We start from the raw sequence: 17,540 nt of genomic DNA on the forward strand, positions 1-17,540 counted from the left end.
TTAATTATCGAGAGAATACACTCCGAGATGGGTACTCTTCTTTCGAAATTTTCGAAAAATCGGTATTAAAATGTAAGATGATAAGGTGGGAAGCGCGCGTGTCTTTCGAGATTTTCGAAAAACCGCATGCATCAATTTTATCAGAGAATATATTCTGATAAGGATAAGGAGATTATTCGAACGTTCGTCATCCTAACGTGTGATATTCGAGAGTAGCGGTTGCCGTTGTCGTTAATTGCGCAGGTTTGTAGAGATTAAAGTAATTGCTGTTGCTAATTGCGCTTTTTACAATATTATTCCTGCGTTCCAAAACTAATGAAAAAGGCAAAAACTCCTCCCGAAAGGGAAATCTCCGATCGTTGGCACGGTTGGCATCACTGGTTGTCACTAGCGAGGAACAGCGAAAAAAGCGTCAACACAGCGAGGAACTTGGATTGGAGGAACTCGAGGCGTCCCGTCAGTCCAGAGTGCGCCTATCAAGATATTCCCTTCGCCCGGCCCGGGGCCCGGGTGGTGCGTGGTGCGTGGTGCGTGGTGCGTAGTAAAATGGCCGCCCGACTCGGGTGAGTGAGCGACGTTTCTCGCAAGGTGTTTGCGTCCGCGATCGCGCCGCGCGGTCTTCGCGCATGAATATACGCGCGTGCGAACGTTCCTGGTGTCCTGGTGCACGGCCGTCGCAGCGCGTCGCGCATCCGTGTCTGCCTCGCCGGCCTCGCCCGCGCGGCCGCACGGCCGCAGCTGAGTGCGGCCGCGTTCCGCGTTCCGCCCGCACGGCTCGTCTCGCCGCAAACGCATTTACCTAGGTGCGTATCAATCGCAATTTGCCCGCGCGCGTACCGGGACGTCGACCCGCACCGGCGACGCCGCGACTTCCCGCACGTCCCGAGATTCGAGATTCGCGTGCGCGCGCGCGCGCGCGCGCGCACGAGAGAGAGAGAGAGAGAGAGAGAGAGAGAGAGAGAGTTTGGTTATACTCCGGACTTGATTTTTTTTCCCGTCGCTTTCAGTGGGCGGTATTTAAATGACAAAACTGGACCCGACGCCGTCGGCCGTACCGTCGACCGACTTCAGACCGGCTGTTTCGCTAATCACGTTCAATTCTAGTCTGCCCTGAGGAAAATGCAGAAGGACACGTTATGCGAATGCGTTCTCTTGGTTCACGGGTTTTTCTTTTACTGTCATTCAGTTTGGTGCTTAATTGTGTTAACGAGAATATTTTTCCTGTTTAGTAGTTTTAATTGCGAAATAATTATTTTCAGATTGGAGGTACTTACATTTATCGTTGTATAGCGTTACCGTAACGCCAGAGAGACTGACAGGAAATTTTCTGAATTAGCGGTGCAGCGTTAACACCTTAACAATGTGCCGATCTAAACGTAATTTGAACCGTCTACCTCGTAGTTCAGAATCTCTCTTTTCTCATTTTCATATAAATAAGTATAAAAAGTCGAATCAATTTTTCATATTTAGCCTACGTCAGGAATGTTCTAAAGAGTATAAGTATCCATTCTTTAATTACGGAATAAGAAATTTGTTCAATTTTATTCCTGCTCTTATTACATTAGTTGTTATGGGACACCTAGAATACAATTTCTAAATTATTTCACATTTATATCTTTCAGATATTAGTTAACGTATAAATCTCATTTTTCAGTAATATTTTTGTAGAGTCAGAATTAATGAACGCAGGATTCGTTTATTTTTAATTTAATTTTAATTATATTTAGAGAAAGAGCTTGTAATCTTGACAATTTATATTTTATATCTTTTGAAGTTTTCGCCACAATTGGGCCCATTCTACAATAGCCGTAAAGAGTAAGCTATTGACTAATAGGATTCTTACGATCCAAGAATAATCGATTGTGGTTAGTCAATTTTTAGACCATTGTAGAATGGGCTTTACACGTCGTATTTTGGCCAAAACTCTTAATACATCTACTCTGACATTGCGTTGACCTGGTTCGATTCGGGAGGAGGATCATATGAGACGACCGAGTGATTGATGCTCCTGGGGCTGGCAAACTGGCTCCGGTCGCTCAGGCTTGTGTGAACTCGGGCAATTAGCAATTGGCTAATTATATGGTTAACGGGCGATGAATAACGCAGTCGCGCGAGAGCGCGGGGCGCTTAATTGCGCCCTGCAAATGGAAAGGCTCTTCCTTCCCAGTCCCATTTTTTCCACGTTCCTCTTCCGCCAAATCACGGCCGAACACGGAACAGTTTTTTTGCCTCGGGTACTTTTTATTTAATTAAATTCTTGAAAAGGGCGCGTTCGCGGCAATGCGCGTCAAAAATATCCGTAAAAAATAATTTTTATCTTTTGGCATGAAAAACCCATTAATAATCCGTCAATATTAACGCTTTTTTGTAAATATTCTCAATGTTGGATTTAATGTTTACTTATAACGATTCACAGTCACATTTACGGATATTTTCCAAGATAACACGCGATGGTTAGAATATTTAGAATAAATTTAGAAATTAAGATAAAACGAAGAATTATCGCAAGTTTGTATCTAATGCTTTCTGTTTTTGTTTCAGAGGGGCAATATTTCCAGAAGATGGATACTTCGTGCAAAGCATAGGTATGCTTTCAACGTACTTCGACCTTAAATTGATCTCCGTCTTCGAGCGAGACAACGCGAGGAAATTAACCCATACGTGTAAACGGTGGAAGAGAGAAATTTCGCGTTTCATTTCGGTACTGGTAACGCTATTCTATTTAGCGCCACTACCGACGAGAAGAGCGCGCGTAAACGTGCTAGCGAAAGAGTCGAGAAATGAGAGATAAACGCTGTTTTTTTTTTTTTTTTTTTTAATATTGACTTCAATTCTCCCTTTATACGAGTCAAGTATCGGGTTTGATCCCGCTATTCGGTAGCAGGGTTATTCACGTTTCGCGAATTCCACGATACGATCTGCGTCGACACTCGACGTTGCTCCGGACAGCTCGTCTTCGCTCGCGTCGACGACGTCGCTAAGAGCCGGGATGAATGAAACGTGAAAGTAGGATTTGAGAAATATAAACGTGAAATAAAAGAGCGAGAAAGAGAGTGGAGGAACGATGCGAGACGGCGATTTATGACGGGACTTTATTTGTTTCGGAATAATATATAAATTTTAAACGTGTAACGATCTGCTATCCCCATATTCATTTTATGCGGTACCTATTTTCAGATCTGTTAATAACGCTTATTTCATTATCACATAATGGGACAGTTGACATTGAGAAGTAATTGATCGGAAGACAGATGTGACGAGACTCGATAAAATATGGCTTTGTGGCTAGGAGGACACGTGTGATTCCGTTTAGCCTTCCTCCGCCGTCGCTGTCTTTTAATTACAAGATTCGATAGTGTTGGCCGTTTCGCGAAGAGGGAATTTATTTGAAATTGCTTCATGAATTCGTGCCCGATGATATCTTTCGTATTACAGTGATGGAGGAGGGATTAATGAAATAAAAACGAGTTCCCGTGGTACCGTTTGTGCATCAGCGAGCTAATCCGGACTGTCAACGCGATCAGACACGCGAGGTGTCCCTCGCGGCTCGCGATTCGTCTCGCGTTGTTTGTCGCAAAAGTTTCCGACCGCGCATCGCGTGCCGGGAAGAAAACGTCCCGCGCGTGGAGGAAGATAGGTTTGTCTCCCGGAGAGTCATGTGCGGGGCAACGTCGGATGGAAAACGGTGGTGGGTCACGGTACAGTAACGCGTACTGTTAAAGAGCGCGCAATAACGAGCGCGTTTGCCGGGCACGCACCCGTTTGCCTCTGCGTCGCCGGCTCTCCGCGCCACTCTGCCTCCCTCTTCCCCCGCGCCTTTCGCATTTGCGCCCTTTTACGCGCTCTCTCGCGAGATAAGTATTAATAGGATCGCGGTGCGTGCCGGCCAGGCATGCGAGCAGGCACGAGCCTCGCATTAAAACGCCTTTCGCGAAAAACCGGCGATCGTGAATCTAGTCTCATAGACAATCTTGTGGATCCTCCGCGACGCGGAGCATTCTCGTTCGGTGTGTAATGTACTTGACAAATACGAAACGTTTCGCTCTGATTATAGTTATTGCATTCGTTTGAGATTCTCGGATGTTGGGCTTTCTTGGCTGAAAAAAAGATCGTCTGTGTTAAGCTTAAAAATTTGTATAAATTAATATAAATTTCACATTTTTATACAACTTTTTACTTATCATATGATAAATCTAGAGGAAAGTATGGAAAATTCTCTCTCTGGGAAGATACGTATATTTTATCATAAAAAATTCTAAAAAGGAATTAGTGTATTTTTCGCAGTATCACTCACGTGGAAAGATCTTTTTCGCCCTATTTATTGGAAGCCATGAGAATCGCGGTTATTCCAGTTATTGTTCGATCCTTCGAAGCTCACGGTCGTGTTCGCACGGACTACGATCGCATCACGGATATGGGAAAACGTCTTTTTCTTTGTCGATAAATGAGGCTTTCCACGTGCGAATGAAGCCACGTCGTTCCTGGTGAAACGTACGCGACGTGGACTGTGGTCTGCGGCTTGCACTAAGGCTCTCCGATAGTGAATCACGAGCCGGAGTTCGAAAAACACCAATATAAACATATACTTCTGAGTCGGCCTTGAAATGCGTATGAACCACATAATTATCGTGACTGCATAATCCATTGAAATTAACACGGGTTGCACCGCGCTGCTATCTTCCTCGGGCATTCCGAGATATTTTATATGTATATGTATGTTGAATATCGTCGTCGTGTAACGAGGCTTCTTGAGGTTTCTTTTCCTCGGTTTTCTTCGCGGCTGGCCGAGCGCGCGAGAATATTTGCGTTCTAGAATATTTGTCTTGCTTTGCGTTTCTTTGATAAACGTGAATTCGGGTAGAATTTCAGCCACTTCGCTATGCAAGGAACGAGGCAATCGTCAGTCTAAAACAAAAAGATATAAAGCATGCCTTTCGAAAAATAATCTATTTACGGTGCACCATTCAAGTATCGATGCAAGCTTTTTGTACAGATATCATAGAAGCAAAGAATTTTTGTTTATAATAAAATTTCTAAAACAGTCTTTCTCTATCAATCGCGAATAATTCTTATTCGTACGATACTGACGATGTAATTTTATTTAACAAATTTTCGCGTGATAGTACGTACGTAGAGTTTCGGAAGACGCGCATTTTCTCTGAATCATAGATATTGGAGGCATAAATAGTTTGAGTCATAAACGGTTGCAAATAGCACGTAACTCTTTTAAGCACCTCGCTGCACGCGATAGAACAATTTTGTGCAGTGCTTTTTTTTTACACATGTTACACTCCAGTAAGAATTAACGTCGCGTGCAGCCGATAATAAATTTCATTAGCCTGAAATCTATGCGGCCGTGCAGTCGAGTTACCTGACAAACGCGATGGAACGTGTATTACATGTACGCACCTTGCATCCAGATTCGATATTGATATTCAAGGCGTTTCGCGCCTGTCGAGCGCGATACTGCCTTTTTGTTCTTTTTGGCCATACGAAACTCTATTTTAATGTAGAGAGGAGAGAAGGTGGTTCCACACACACACACACACACACACACATATCCAGATATATATCTGACCCATAAAACCGGACGTTTAACTTTTATGCCTTACGTGGTGGTTTTTATACGTGCCTGTTGTAAAAGACGACGTAGACACAAAGCGTGTAGTCTATTGCAAGCTCGGCATTATTATACATATATTGTGTGTGTGTGTGTATATATATATATACATATACATATATACTTTTTTAGAATAAACGATTTTGTCTGACATTTTCTCTTCTGCGTGTCGTGTATTCTCTACGACGCTAATCGGTTATCTGTCTCTCGAAATACCGGGCAGGCACATGACAGAAATGCAACTATTCGAGCTTATGTAACTGAGCGATTCGCATATTATGTTTCGCTGCAACTATTCCTTTTCGCGTGACATAACTCGTTCGTTTTTCTCTCTCTCTTTCTTTTCTGTCTTGCAGACGCCCGACCAAGGATAGTCAGTTGAATTATTCAATATTCGCCGGTGCGATGGATTTGTTACCACGTTTGATCATAATACGGATACGTCGGGAAATCGTTGCCGGGAATCCGAAGCCGAAGAGTATTTTCTTTAAAAGCTATTTTCCTGCGTTACGAAGCGCTTTTCCTACGTATTATGTTTCATTCATCTCAACCGGCAGGAATATTTCCGCACGTTTTTCGCATCGTTTCGACAGATTGATTTTATCCGATATACTTCTGTTCCTGAAATACAACAAAACGGATTCGAATACTTTACGAATGCCAAAGTGAATTATTTATTTATGATCTCTCGTCACACGAATAGTCTATCGGAGATATATTTATTACGCGTGGAAATTGTATGTCGCTTAGTCAGGTAATTATATGCGGGATAATTATAGGCCTACTCTACCACGCTTATTCGCGTTACAATCGTCGCGAAAAAAAAATACACGGCTGGGTATATGACTCACCTATCATACACGTTCCATGTATGGTCGTGCAGCGCATCGTAATACGACGGACGAGCATCGCGATAGCGTCCGCGCCTTGAAACAATAGGCACTTAGATTAACTACTGTATATTAAAACCCGACACGCGGTTTACCGGATATGTATGCCGGTTGAATATGCGTCGCGCTCAATTCGCCTAACGAGTTTTATTAATTATCGCTTCCGTGCGTTGCGTGCGTTCCGTGCGGCCGGGATAATTGAGTCGTCTCCGCTGTAAACATTGTCGATCACTTCGCACCTCGCTCGTATTTTTATGGGACGACCCTCTGTTGTTCCGTCGTCGGGAGAATTCCCCGCGCGTAGAACCGGCTTTTCTCGTCAAGAGCACTTCAGTTGTGGCTTCTCGAGTTGACGATCCTCGTGTAACAGTTGAGAAGATCCGTCGAACACGTGACCGTTTAACAATCTAATTCGATGTTCAATATAGGAGAAAGTGGGAAGATAATTGCCTGTCCTAAAAAATACAGTTTGTAAGAAGATGTAAAACATAAAATTGAACGATTATATATAGAGATTACTAATTACTATATATTACATTTTGACAACATTCATATTATCTATATTTTAATCATATAAAAATATTAATTGAAAAGAAGTTAGAACCGTACTTTGTTATAAGCTTCTATCATCTTCGTGTTCTTACTTTATCCCCTGCATTACTTTTACACGAGTCATGAATGTACTTATGGATAGAACATCGATAAAGCGTCTTATTTAATGAGGCAGGTTGATAAATGAAGTCTGAGATTCATGAATGCGCTTCATTCATCTTTGCAGGTTGATAAAGCCTACTGTGTGGTAGCTGCCATGCCAACGTACCACAATGCGGGTGGCGGATACCCGAATGTGTCAGCGCCAGCGCGGCAAGCGAAGCTCGACGGCAATCAAAATCATCACACTATCCCTTCAAACGTAACGTCTCATCCCTTCGTACAAAACAACACTCAGCAGCAACAGCAGCAGCAGCAGCACAGCGTACCTTCCAACCTGACTGCAGGTAGCATTCCGTCCCATCCAGTGTCGCCGACGATGACCACGCATTCGAACGTTACCACCTCGAACATCACGACGCACGTGAACACCACGTCCTCGCCGGTGATTCTCACCTCGAATGCCATTAATCCGGGCGCCAACACTACCGCATTGCCGGCCAATCCACGACACGAAGTGAAACTAAACGCGATGCCGTATGTATCATTGTTGGCTTAGCTTGATATCTGAAAATATAACGATTTGTGAGAAGGATGAATCGAATATTAATGTGAAAGTATATAATTAAAAAAAGCTATAATATATCGCTCAAAATTTTGTTTTGTTTTTTTCTGTACAGATGGTTTCACGGAAAGATATCGAGGGAAACGGCAGAAAGATTGTTGCGACCACGAGAGGATGGTTTATTTCTAGTTCGAGAGTCGACGAATTTCCCCGGGGATTACACGCTCTGCGTATGTTATCAAGGGCGTGTACAGCATTACAGGGTGAAATATAAAAACAACCAGTTAACGATCGATGACGAGGAATTTTTCGAGAATCTGGCGCTCTTGGTCGAGCATTACGAGCAGGACGCGGATGGTTTGTGCACGCAGCTAACGAAATCTTTGCCGAAACAGGGCAAGCAAGATTTCTGCGTGGACCCAAAGGCATTCGTGGAGGCTGGTTGGGTGATTCAGACTCATGAGTTAGAATTAAGGGAGTGTATTGGAAAGGGAGAATTCGGGGACGTGCTTTTAGGCGTTTATCGAGGAGAAAGGGTCGCGGTGAAAATGTTGAAGGACAACAGCGAAGCGGCCCAGAGGTTTCTGGCCGAAGCGAGCTTAATGACCTCGTTGATTCATGACAATCTGGTTAAATTACTCGGTCTCGTTTTTAATAATCAACACATGTACCTGGTTACGGAGTATATGAGTAAGGGATCCCTGGTGGATTATTTACGGTCGAGAGGAAGATTACACGTTTCGAAAAAGGATCAAATTAACTTTGCATAGTACGTAAGCAAAAACAAAATCCGTTTAGTCTGCTGACTGTAAAATGTATTATTAATTGCACATTTGATCTATCGTAGCGATACGTGTGCCGGTATGGCGTATCTGGAATCCAGACATGTTGTGCATCGAGACTTAGCGGCGAGAAATGTTCTCGTAGCGGAGGATAATTCCGCCAAAGTATCCGATTTCGGCCTGGCGCGGGACGAAAATTTTTCTCTCGACGGTGGAAAACTGCCGATCAAATGGACTGCACCAGAGGCTCTAAAACAAAATGTACGTATATTATAACTTGTACTTACGGACGAATAAAAAAATATACTTATGTATCATATTACTGTTTCTAGAAGTTTTCAAATAAGTCTGATATGTGGAGTTTCGGAATTCTTCTCTGGGAAATCTATTCTTTTGGTCGTGTGCCGTATCCGCGAATTGTAAGTGATATTTTCACTTTTTCTAAATTTTCACACGAGACACGTGACATATTTTCTTCACATTATTACTAATTGCAGCCTTTAGCCGATGTTGTAAAATGCGTAGAAAAAGGATACAAGATGGAACCACCAGATGGATGTCCTGCAGAAGTTTATGATATTATGAAACAGGTAAATTTTTGTCTGTTATGTTATATGTTGTATAATATTGTTTGTATCATATCTTACTCAGATATGCTATTTAACAGGCGTGGGATTTACAGCCAGAAAAGAGACCGAGTTTTCACGACATAAAAGTGACACTCGGCCAATTGAGAGCTGAGTACACCAAAGGCGTGAATTAAGGAAGAAATACAACTTAAATAAACTTAGCGAGAACTGAAAAAGGGACTGGGACGCCCGAATAATTTCTCGTTTTCAGGACAAAAATAGTGATTTTGGATTTTCTGTTAGAAGGGAAAGAAAGTGACAGGACTTCGATTGTACATTGTATACAAAAATAGTATTTGCTTTGCTTATATTTATTGTTACTTTAGTTCTTGAAATGTGTGGGGAGAACTTTAATTTTTATATAGTAATATTTTGCACACACAAACATTACCTATGGTCAACCGTGCCTTTGTCCAAGTTGACGTTCTCGACCAGGAAATTCAACTTGTACATGATGAAATCCGAATATATTCGGAATAAAATCAACAGATTTAAAAGATGCGTAATTTGCCTACTACTTAATTTTCGATAGTTACATTTGAAGTATATTATAGTGATGATAAAAATGACTTTGTGACAACACAATTAAGTCTTTTTTTTTATATTACAGCACAAAAATGACGTATTATACATACTACATTAAATTTAGATAAATTATAATACATGCTACGTTATATGCTATTCACAATCTCGTCCATTTAGTTTTAATCGGTTAGCATTTCGTTTTTTGTTGAAATTGTGTAAAAATTTCATTTGCAATTTATATTGTTATGAATATAAAAGATTGCCTATATATATATATTAGTTGCTTAAGTTTCTTTGATCAAAGATTTGTCATAGAAGTATTAATTTTAAACTAAATTATATTACAATTACAATAGACATAATTATTTAAGTTTTAATTTTTTCATTAAATATTTGACTGCATTGGTGGTGTAAATGTATCTCTGTAAATATTTTTGTATATAATTTATCCATCGAAAAAGGATAATATTTCAAGAACAATTGATATTAAGAGAAAGATTGGTTAAGAGAAGATTGATATCAACACAAAAAGTCCATATTTTTTTCTTCAGGTTTGAAACTAACACGTACTATGAACGTATGTTCATACACAATTGCACCACGCTAAAAAATAATTATATTATTCGTGATCTTACGGCAGTATATCGTTCTATAGCATTGTTTTGTATATAATCTATCGTTTATTTTTCATAAAATATTCTGCAAACAATAATAACGGACTAATTGTGACTATTTGACGGCCGTATTTCGCTAAACAGTATAGCCATGAGCTGCGGAGAAGATCAAATATTTATTCTTTAAGATATCAGATGAGTGACAAAGGTCTGTAAAATTGTAGATATTAAATTCTTGTATGCAACGTATTTGAAAAATTTTTTTTAATATTAAATTTTTTTAATGCATTATATATAAATATCAAGATATCTAATATATATCTATGTAACACAGTATCGTGAAATACTGTGTATTAAATCGACGCTGTATTATGCGATAATTTATTAAACTTTGGAAAGTGACGTGATCACTCAGTTCCTTGAAACGAAATCTTTCATGATAGAAAGCAGAGATTGTCTTGACTGATGAAATATTTCATAACAATAGGTTCGATCTTTCTCTTCCACAAGTGTCTCTTCAGTCTGCGATTAGTTCTATAAGAAATTTAGAATGTATTTATCTTAAGCATGGTCCGTTCGTAACTTTGATATTACAGCATGTACTTGAGGTACTCGTATTAATAATACGTGTATTAATATGGCTCTAACTGATACCTTAAATTGCTTTTTCATTGCGGAGTTTAATATTTGTATGTATTTACAATCTGCGAATATACATGAGTTCTTCCAATTATAAATTTCATATTACTCGTGTGAGATGCCAATTTCATCTCCATTTTGTCTCTGACATTTCAAATCCAAGATAAAACATCTTGTTATTCGTTGAAGAGCATTATATTTATACAAATATATATAATGTCGCGTGTGACATTGTTACTTGTGTATTTTGATATGTACACGGGATTTCGTTGTTGCGATATTAATTTTCTTTAATAACAACCAATGTGTCTGTTTATTTTCTACTGATAATCGACCGATTAGAACGTAAGAAATTTCTAATATATATATATATATATATATATATACATATATATATATATATATATATATATATATATATTTATTAATTAGAAAGATCGCAAAATCACGCAAGGGAATTAAACCGTACTTGATATGCATGTGTTCGAGTTGTAACGGCATGGTATGCCGATTCGATGCGAGTGTATGTGGGATTTGTGACACAAATACTTTTTCCATTAAAACTCTTTTATAGAGTCTGGAATGAATGATTCTGGGAAAGCATTGAAATATATTTATCATCGTACTGTTGCTATGTCACAATTCTAAAGATTCTCATTAGACAGCTATAGCGACGAGAGAATAGATCACTGATGAAAGAATAAAAGTTATTAATAAAGGAAAGAAGTTAAACTATAGTTGTGTACTTTAATCAACCTTTAACTAGGTATAGAACAGTATAGAATCATAACGTACCTTTATAATTTCTAATTATTTGTTAGTATATCACATTATTATTATCCGAAATCTTTATCAATTACTAATAGACATCAATAAACATGCGCTACAATTTTCGTATATACTTGTATTTATTTCAGTTTGCAATCCGAGATAATCATGAATGTTTATCACGAATTCATTGTCAGTTGCAGTATTATCGACTGTATATTCTTGCACGGTAGATACGTCATCATTTTTAATATTATTGTGCGAATATTCGTTTAAAATTTGTTCTTCGGACTCATTGTCATATTCCATCTTTTCTGATATTTTCCCGTTAATTCCGTTTGTTTTTACAATTCCCGATAATATCCAGAATTTTTCACTACTCTTTAGTTCGCGTATTTCGTTTTCTTTGATTCCTATATTTTCGTTACGTTTCGCTTGACGAGATTCAAGTACATTTTTCGCAGTACGTTTCAAAAGAGAAAAAGGATACGGGTAATCCTGCGAATTTAGAGAATTTTTCAATCGACTACGTATCAAGAGACTCTTCTGCACTTTGTAAGGTCGACCTAAATCACGCGTCAGTATCAAATCACGATTGTGACGTGACGTACCGATCAATAAATATCTTGTGTCGTTTCTCCGGTCTTCAATTATTGAATGTTTTATTTTACGTATTCCATTATATCCTTTTTTCGTAGAAATCACTAATAAGTTTGTATCGCCTATCGGAACGTCTCTTCTGAGGACATCAATGTTTAAACTTTTACGAAATATCGCGTTACGAATCGAATATAACAATCTTCCGTTCATCGCAATTATTTTATTGATGAACGCGATCACGTGGTTGCCAATGACAGAAAATAGTTTCGAAATTAAGCTTCTTTCGCATTCTACATCGGAATGATAAGGCACATTATTCTTGCAAAGAGTTTCCAAGGTACTTCCCGTGACGTCGTTGCAGCGGGATAAACGTTTTGTAGCCGTAATTCCTGCTTTCGTTATCGGACTTGGATAAGTTCCTACGTCGCCTCCGTTTTTCTCATTATCTGAGTTAAGTAAAAAAAAATTTTTTATTTAAACTCTATTTTATACTTTTTATATTCTGCGCAGAACTGTGCAATTTCTAAAAGTATATTCTGACGCGGACTAATGAAAAGCCATTGCAAATTATGAAACAAGAACGTGAACAATTATTTTTTCTCTTTCTAAATATAGAGAACTAGGCCAATATATATAAAGAAATCGATAATTTACCTGTTACATATTTAGGTAGATTTTTGAACGGAGGAAATATATTTGCTCTTGACAATGCGGCGGTTGTATTTTTATCTTCCTTAAAGGCGGTTTGGCATTGATGATCGAAGCAGAGCTTTGGAAGATCCAATCTATTTGGAATCTCTTTTATGTTCTCCGAGTGATCTTTTCCGGTAATATTGCGTGCGACGACAGTTCTTACAAGATTTTCTATCGAACTGCGATTATTTAATTTTTCAATTTCAATATCCGGATCGGTGGTTACACTCATCTCTCTTTCACTCGTTGCTGTTTCCTTCTCGAATTTTCGCTCTCTTGCATATCTACGACTTTCATCGTATACAATATTCGTCATCAACGAGACAATGTGAAATCTTATTTTCTTCTTGCTTGTGCTCATTGGCACTTGACTCGTGCTTCGTTCCACCGTTGCGGCTGATGGCAAGATTTCGCCGTTTTTATCTTCCCGTTCATCCTCGCGTCTTTCGTCCTTTGGTTTTAACGTAATCCTTAGAGACGAAGTACATATGCCGTCCGATGACTTTCTTATTGGATCTTTATTAGGAAGTACCGCAGTAGTTGTGGCTCTCACCTCTTCTCGATCAGCTTCCGACGGCGAGGCGTCTCGCGAACTTTTAATCTCGATGTCGCGTTCCTTAATTGCTTCATCTCTTCTCGAGATTGCGATTTCATCTTCCGCTTGCTTTTTAAATTGCCGCAAGTTTGACGAACTTCCAAATTCCTGCTGACCCATCGTCTGATCGCAGCTTCGAATCTCGACCACATCTCGCGCTTCGCAAACGTTCTCCGCATCGATCTTCTCACCGAGGGTAACCGCGTCGCTCTCAGATTCCGTTAAAGTCTTCGCCGATTCGTCGTCGGCGACGTTGACGAACGCCTCGGCCGTCCAACATTTCGCGCTGCATGGAATTCCGTTGGCCGACGTCTCGTTCCTTTCCCCGTATTCTTCCGCGTCGATCCTCACGCAGATGTTCGACCGCTTCGTCAAGGACAACGCCTCGCGTTCCAATTCCTCGACATTACTGACCGTCGTCGCGTCTATTTCGATGATTCTCGGACGGAGTTTTTTTTTAGCCTCGCCGACGCTTTCCTCCGACGTCGTCCTGTCGCAACACGCGCAATTTTCCGTGCTGGAACGCTGCCGATCGGGAGTCGCGGATCGTTCCTTCGCGCGATCGGCAACGGGTCGCGTAACAGTCTCTGGTTTGCCCGTGCACGGTTTCAGCAGCAGTCTCTTGGGACTTGGCGGTTTTACGAAGGTGAACGGATCTGGCGAACGAGGAGCGTCCGGCGGCAACACGCTGTACAATCTCCCGGGATCCTCGAATCTCGCTGAATAACACGGCTTGGAGAATTGTTGCACGACGCGCGATGACAATGTCGGCGCCGGTAGCATCGCGCACCGTCTGCGATCGAATTCCGCTTCCACTTGACGGATCTTATTCCGAACGTTGCTCAGCCGAGTCTCTGCAATTGCGCGCTGCGACCGATATGGAGCAAAGTTTACATTCACTCGTTCGTCGCACTCTTTCTGCCGTAGTGCTGAAAGGAAGTCTCGCAGCTCAGCGTCAGACTTGAGGGCGAGGACCGTGGGATCTATGAGATCAGTCTCCACCTTGATACAGAAAGTAAAAACATAAAAATTAAAAACATGTACGCGCGCTAGATATATTATAAATGTATTAAAATTTCTCCAACACGATCATTACGTTAATACCTCCACTCCAACCCCTTGAATCTCCATTATCTTTCGATTGACGAGTCCCTCGACCTGCGCCTTCAGCAGATTCATCTTCAGTTGCACCAGCGTGAGAATCGGGATGACGTTGGGCGGTGGATTGGCCGTCATGTGCAGGTTGATCAGCGCGTTCACTTGCTGCGCGTTCCTCGACTCCGATAACAGCTGATCTTTCGTCAGGGCATTTATCGCCTTCCGCGCCCTCGCCATCACGTCTTCCATGCCGGTGGTCACATTCGAGCCCGGCACTTTACGTAACACCAGCCGTGTGGCGGCGCACGGTATAATGCCTTGCATCGACAGAAATTGAGATGCCAGTGCTTGGAGATGTAACGAGGACGGACAATTTCTTTTCGAGCAGATAGTATCGTCGATGGTGGGCGTGCAACGATGCTCGTCCGGATCGGTAGCGTCGTAACGACAACCGGCGCGTAAGACGTTTCTGATTTCCGTCGAGTCAACATCCCCTTTCCGGCAACATCCGCAACTCGGGTGCGTGGCCTCGCGGGTGCGAATAAACGGATCGCAGAACGGCATAGGCATGGGATAGGGGTAGAACGGCGGCGGTGGTGGCGGATAACAGGCGGCGGGGTAAGTTAATCCGCTCGGTGGTGGATACGCCGCTGGAGGCGAGGAGGCGATTTGAGGTGCCAAAGGAGGCAGGGACGGCTGCTGCTGCTGCTGCTGCTGCTGCTGCTGCTGTTGTTGTTGGGATATCAACGATGGTTGGCAGTTGCCGGGCAGAACGAAGATGGGCGCGGCGTTGTTAACGCACGCACGAATCTGGTCCAAAATATTCTGCGGCAGCTGGCCGTAGTCGGGACAAGTGGGCGGTAGGTTCCGAAAGATGGGATGACATGGATTCGTTACTGGCTGCGATGTACCCGGCGCGCATCGATGCGTCACTACGTAAGTATCCGGGTGGCAAACGTGAGCGAAGGGTCCACCTGGATAGATAGGAAAAATCGGAATAGAACGAGGAACAATCACACACACATCAGTCATTTAAGTCCACGTCTCTTATCGTGAAATTATCGTTAAGTGTTTTAATAAAAATTAGCTGAACTGCTCATATATTCCATATATGAGGTTTTTAGTTAATGTTATAAACAAACAAACAAAGCAAATATTTATTCATTTAATTAATTACCATTTTGAAAATATTATTGATGCATTTACAAGAGAATATTTACCGTGAAAACCGTAGACAGATTTGTTTAATTATTTTTGCTTAATAAAACACATATAATATTAATATTAATTTATTATCGCTTCGTGTTATTATTAAAATATTATTATTAATATAACTGCGAAAGGATATACTCATCTGCTGTAAAATTTTTAAACAGGTTTATTTCGTTTTCAATCGACGCCAGTTCAAACAAACAAATAAATATACAAATAAACTTCTCAGCATTAATTATTATTAATACATACATAAAAATACAACGGATAAAAAATGAGAAACTCTCTGGAAACGAAAGTACTTAATTCAACAGACAGAATTAGATTATTAAAAAGTAAAATATTTTTGATTTAAACTCTTCCCGCAGCTTTTTTTGTCGCTTTATACAAATGATATTTTCAAGAAAGCACTCGACACTTTGATTTAGGACATAAAATGATTACGTAATCGGGACATAACATTATTACGTAATTTAGCGTTTGATTGGCATGATCGGCTTTGTACCTTGAGAAGTTCCGGAGCATGGACCGCACGCTGCAGTTTGCATCTGCTGAGCGCTGGTTTGCCGTTGTTGACACGTTGGAAAATTATACTGACTCGTCTGCACGGGTACGTTCTGACAGGGCGTGACCCGCGACATCGAGGCCGCGTTACAGGGCAAATTAATCATTGGTACCCAGAGGCTAGATCATCGATTCGCTTTAACGAATTGAGATCCCGGCTGCAGCTGTCGTGCCCGTTTGTCCTCCTTCGTGATCAATAACGCATTATTCTATTCGCGGCACGAGCTCGCACCCACAATTTAGGAAAATTACACTTGGAAATTTAGACGTTGAATCGGTAATTGATTAAGCACGAGATGTTCGGTGCTTGTCGTTTCTTTCGTTATAAGGTTTGAAGTTGTAGCGATCCATCAAAATAAATATGTTATCGATATAGTTTATGTGTTTATGTATAAACATAAACCATTGAAATATCTGTAAAACTTGCGGGTGCATCGGAAACGTACATTTGCCGTGAAAACTTGGCAATTTGTGGCATTTTGTCTTCAAAGTTTCAAATTCGTTGTGACACCACGAGAGAAAATTATTCTCTCAGCATGGCATAAAGTCCAAGAGACTCACGACGCGTCATCCGGTTAAAATAAATCCAATTAATTACATAGATCTGATTAGAGCGAGCAGTTTCTTTAACGGCGATAATCTTTATACAACGCAATTTAAAGTTACTTCCACTTTTCTCTCAAGATCGATACCTTTTCTCTGATTAAATGCCGATGGAAATGTACTTAAAGAGACGGCGACGTTTCCTAAACGGTTAGTCACGTCTCGGTGTGGCGCAAACTTAATTATTTGCGACGTCGTTAAAAATCTATAAAACCGGTTCGAGTCGAGTAAATGATCGAAAAGGAAAAGAGGAAACGCTTATATAAGTATAACCGAATATTTCATCGTCATTTAGTATTTGGTATTAGATTCACGTTAATGTGACATTTCTTGTCTAAGCTTAGCTTTGGAGTTTTTCTCTTCTAGTCAATTAATTAAGATCAACAGTGGAAGCGAATAAGAGTAGGTGACAGTTGGTAGCGACGTAAAAATGAATAATTTATTTACTGTCGATAATAGAGAGAGCAGAGCTATTGGATTTCCTAGAAACTG

General features: G+C 40.8%; 2 protein-coding genes and 1 long non-coding RNA gene across 9 annotated transcripts; 1 reads left to right on the forward strand and 2 right to left on the reverse strand.

Annotated features, from left to right (window-relative positions):
* The first annotated feature begins 447 nt into the window (after positions 1-447).
* Positions 448-11,652, forward strand: LOC143893869 (tyrosine-protein kinase CSK). 6 transcript variants are annotated; one of them, XM_077399666.1, is made up of 9 exons: positions 541-803; positions 1,008-1,376; positions 2,542-2,701; positions 7,289-7,698; positions 7,842-8,495; positions 8,574-8,769; positions 8,841-8,927; positions 9,006-9,098; positions 9,176-11,652. In XM_077399666.1, the coding sequence occupies exons 3-9, from the start codon at positions 2,588-2,590 to the stop codon at positions 9,269-9,271; spliced, it is 1,650 nt and encodes a 549-aa protein (XP_077255792.1). In that variant the 5' UTR covers positions 541-803; positions 1,008-1,376; positions 2,542-2,587; the 3' UTR covers positions 9,272-11,652. The 6 variants fall into 6 exon arrangements, with proteins under 6 accessions (XP_077255795.1, XP_077255790.1, XP_077255792.1 ...); XM_077399668.1 differs by having other exon boundaries at positions 2,542-2,585; XM_077399669.1 differs by lacking the exon at positions 1,008-1,376 and having other exon boundaries at positions 448-563; positions 2,542-2,585.
* Positions 3,075-7,293, reverse strand: LOC143893882 (uncharacterized). Of its 2 annotated transcripts, XR_013255943.1 has the most exons (5): positions 7,120-7,293; positions 6,472-6,965; positions 5,410-6,241; positions 4,295-4,905; positions 3,075-4,097 (listed from the first exon to the last, which is right to left on the reverse strand). It is a non-coding gene; the product is annotated as an uncharacterized LOC143893882 (long non-coding RNA). The 2 variants fall into 2 exon arrangements; XR_013255942.1 differs by having other exon boundaries at positions 5,410-6,965.
* On the reverse strand, positions 11,479-16,552 carry LOC143893868 (uncharacterized). The gene is made up of 4 exons (XM_077399663.1): positions 16,387-16,552; positions 14,676-15,643; positions 12,938-14,573; positions 11,479-12,729 (listed from the first exon to the last, which is right to left on the reverse strand). The coding sequence occupies exons 1-4, from the start codon at positions 16,550-16,552 to the stop codon at positions 11,768-11,770; spliced, it is 3,732 nt and encodes a 1,243-aa protein (XP_077255789.1). The 3' UTR covers positions 11,479-11,767.
* Between the last annotated feature and the right edge of the window lie 988 nt (positions 16,553-17,540).

This window comes from Temnothorax americanus, unplaced genomic scaffold (genome assembly GCF_048541705.1).
Source record: "Temnothorax americanus isolate GAGA-0224 unplaced genomic scaffold, ASM4854170v1 Scaffold13, whole genome shotgun sequence".
In the NCBI taxonomy this organism is placed as follows: domain Eukaryota; kingdom Metazoa; phylum Arthropoda; class Insecta; order Hymenoptera; family Formicidae; genus Temnothorax; species Temnothorax americanus.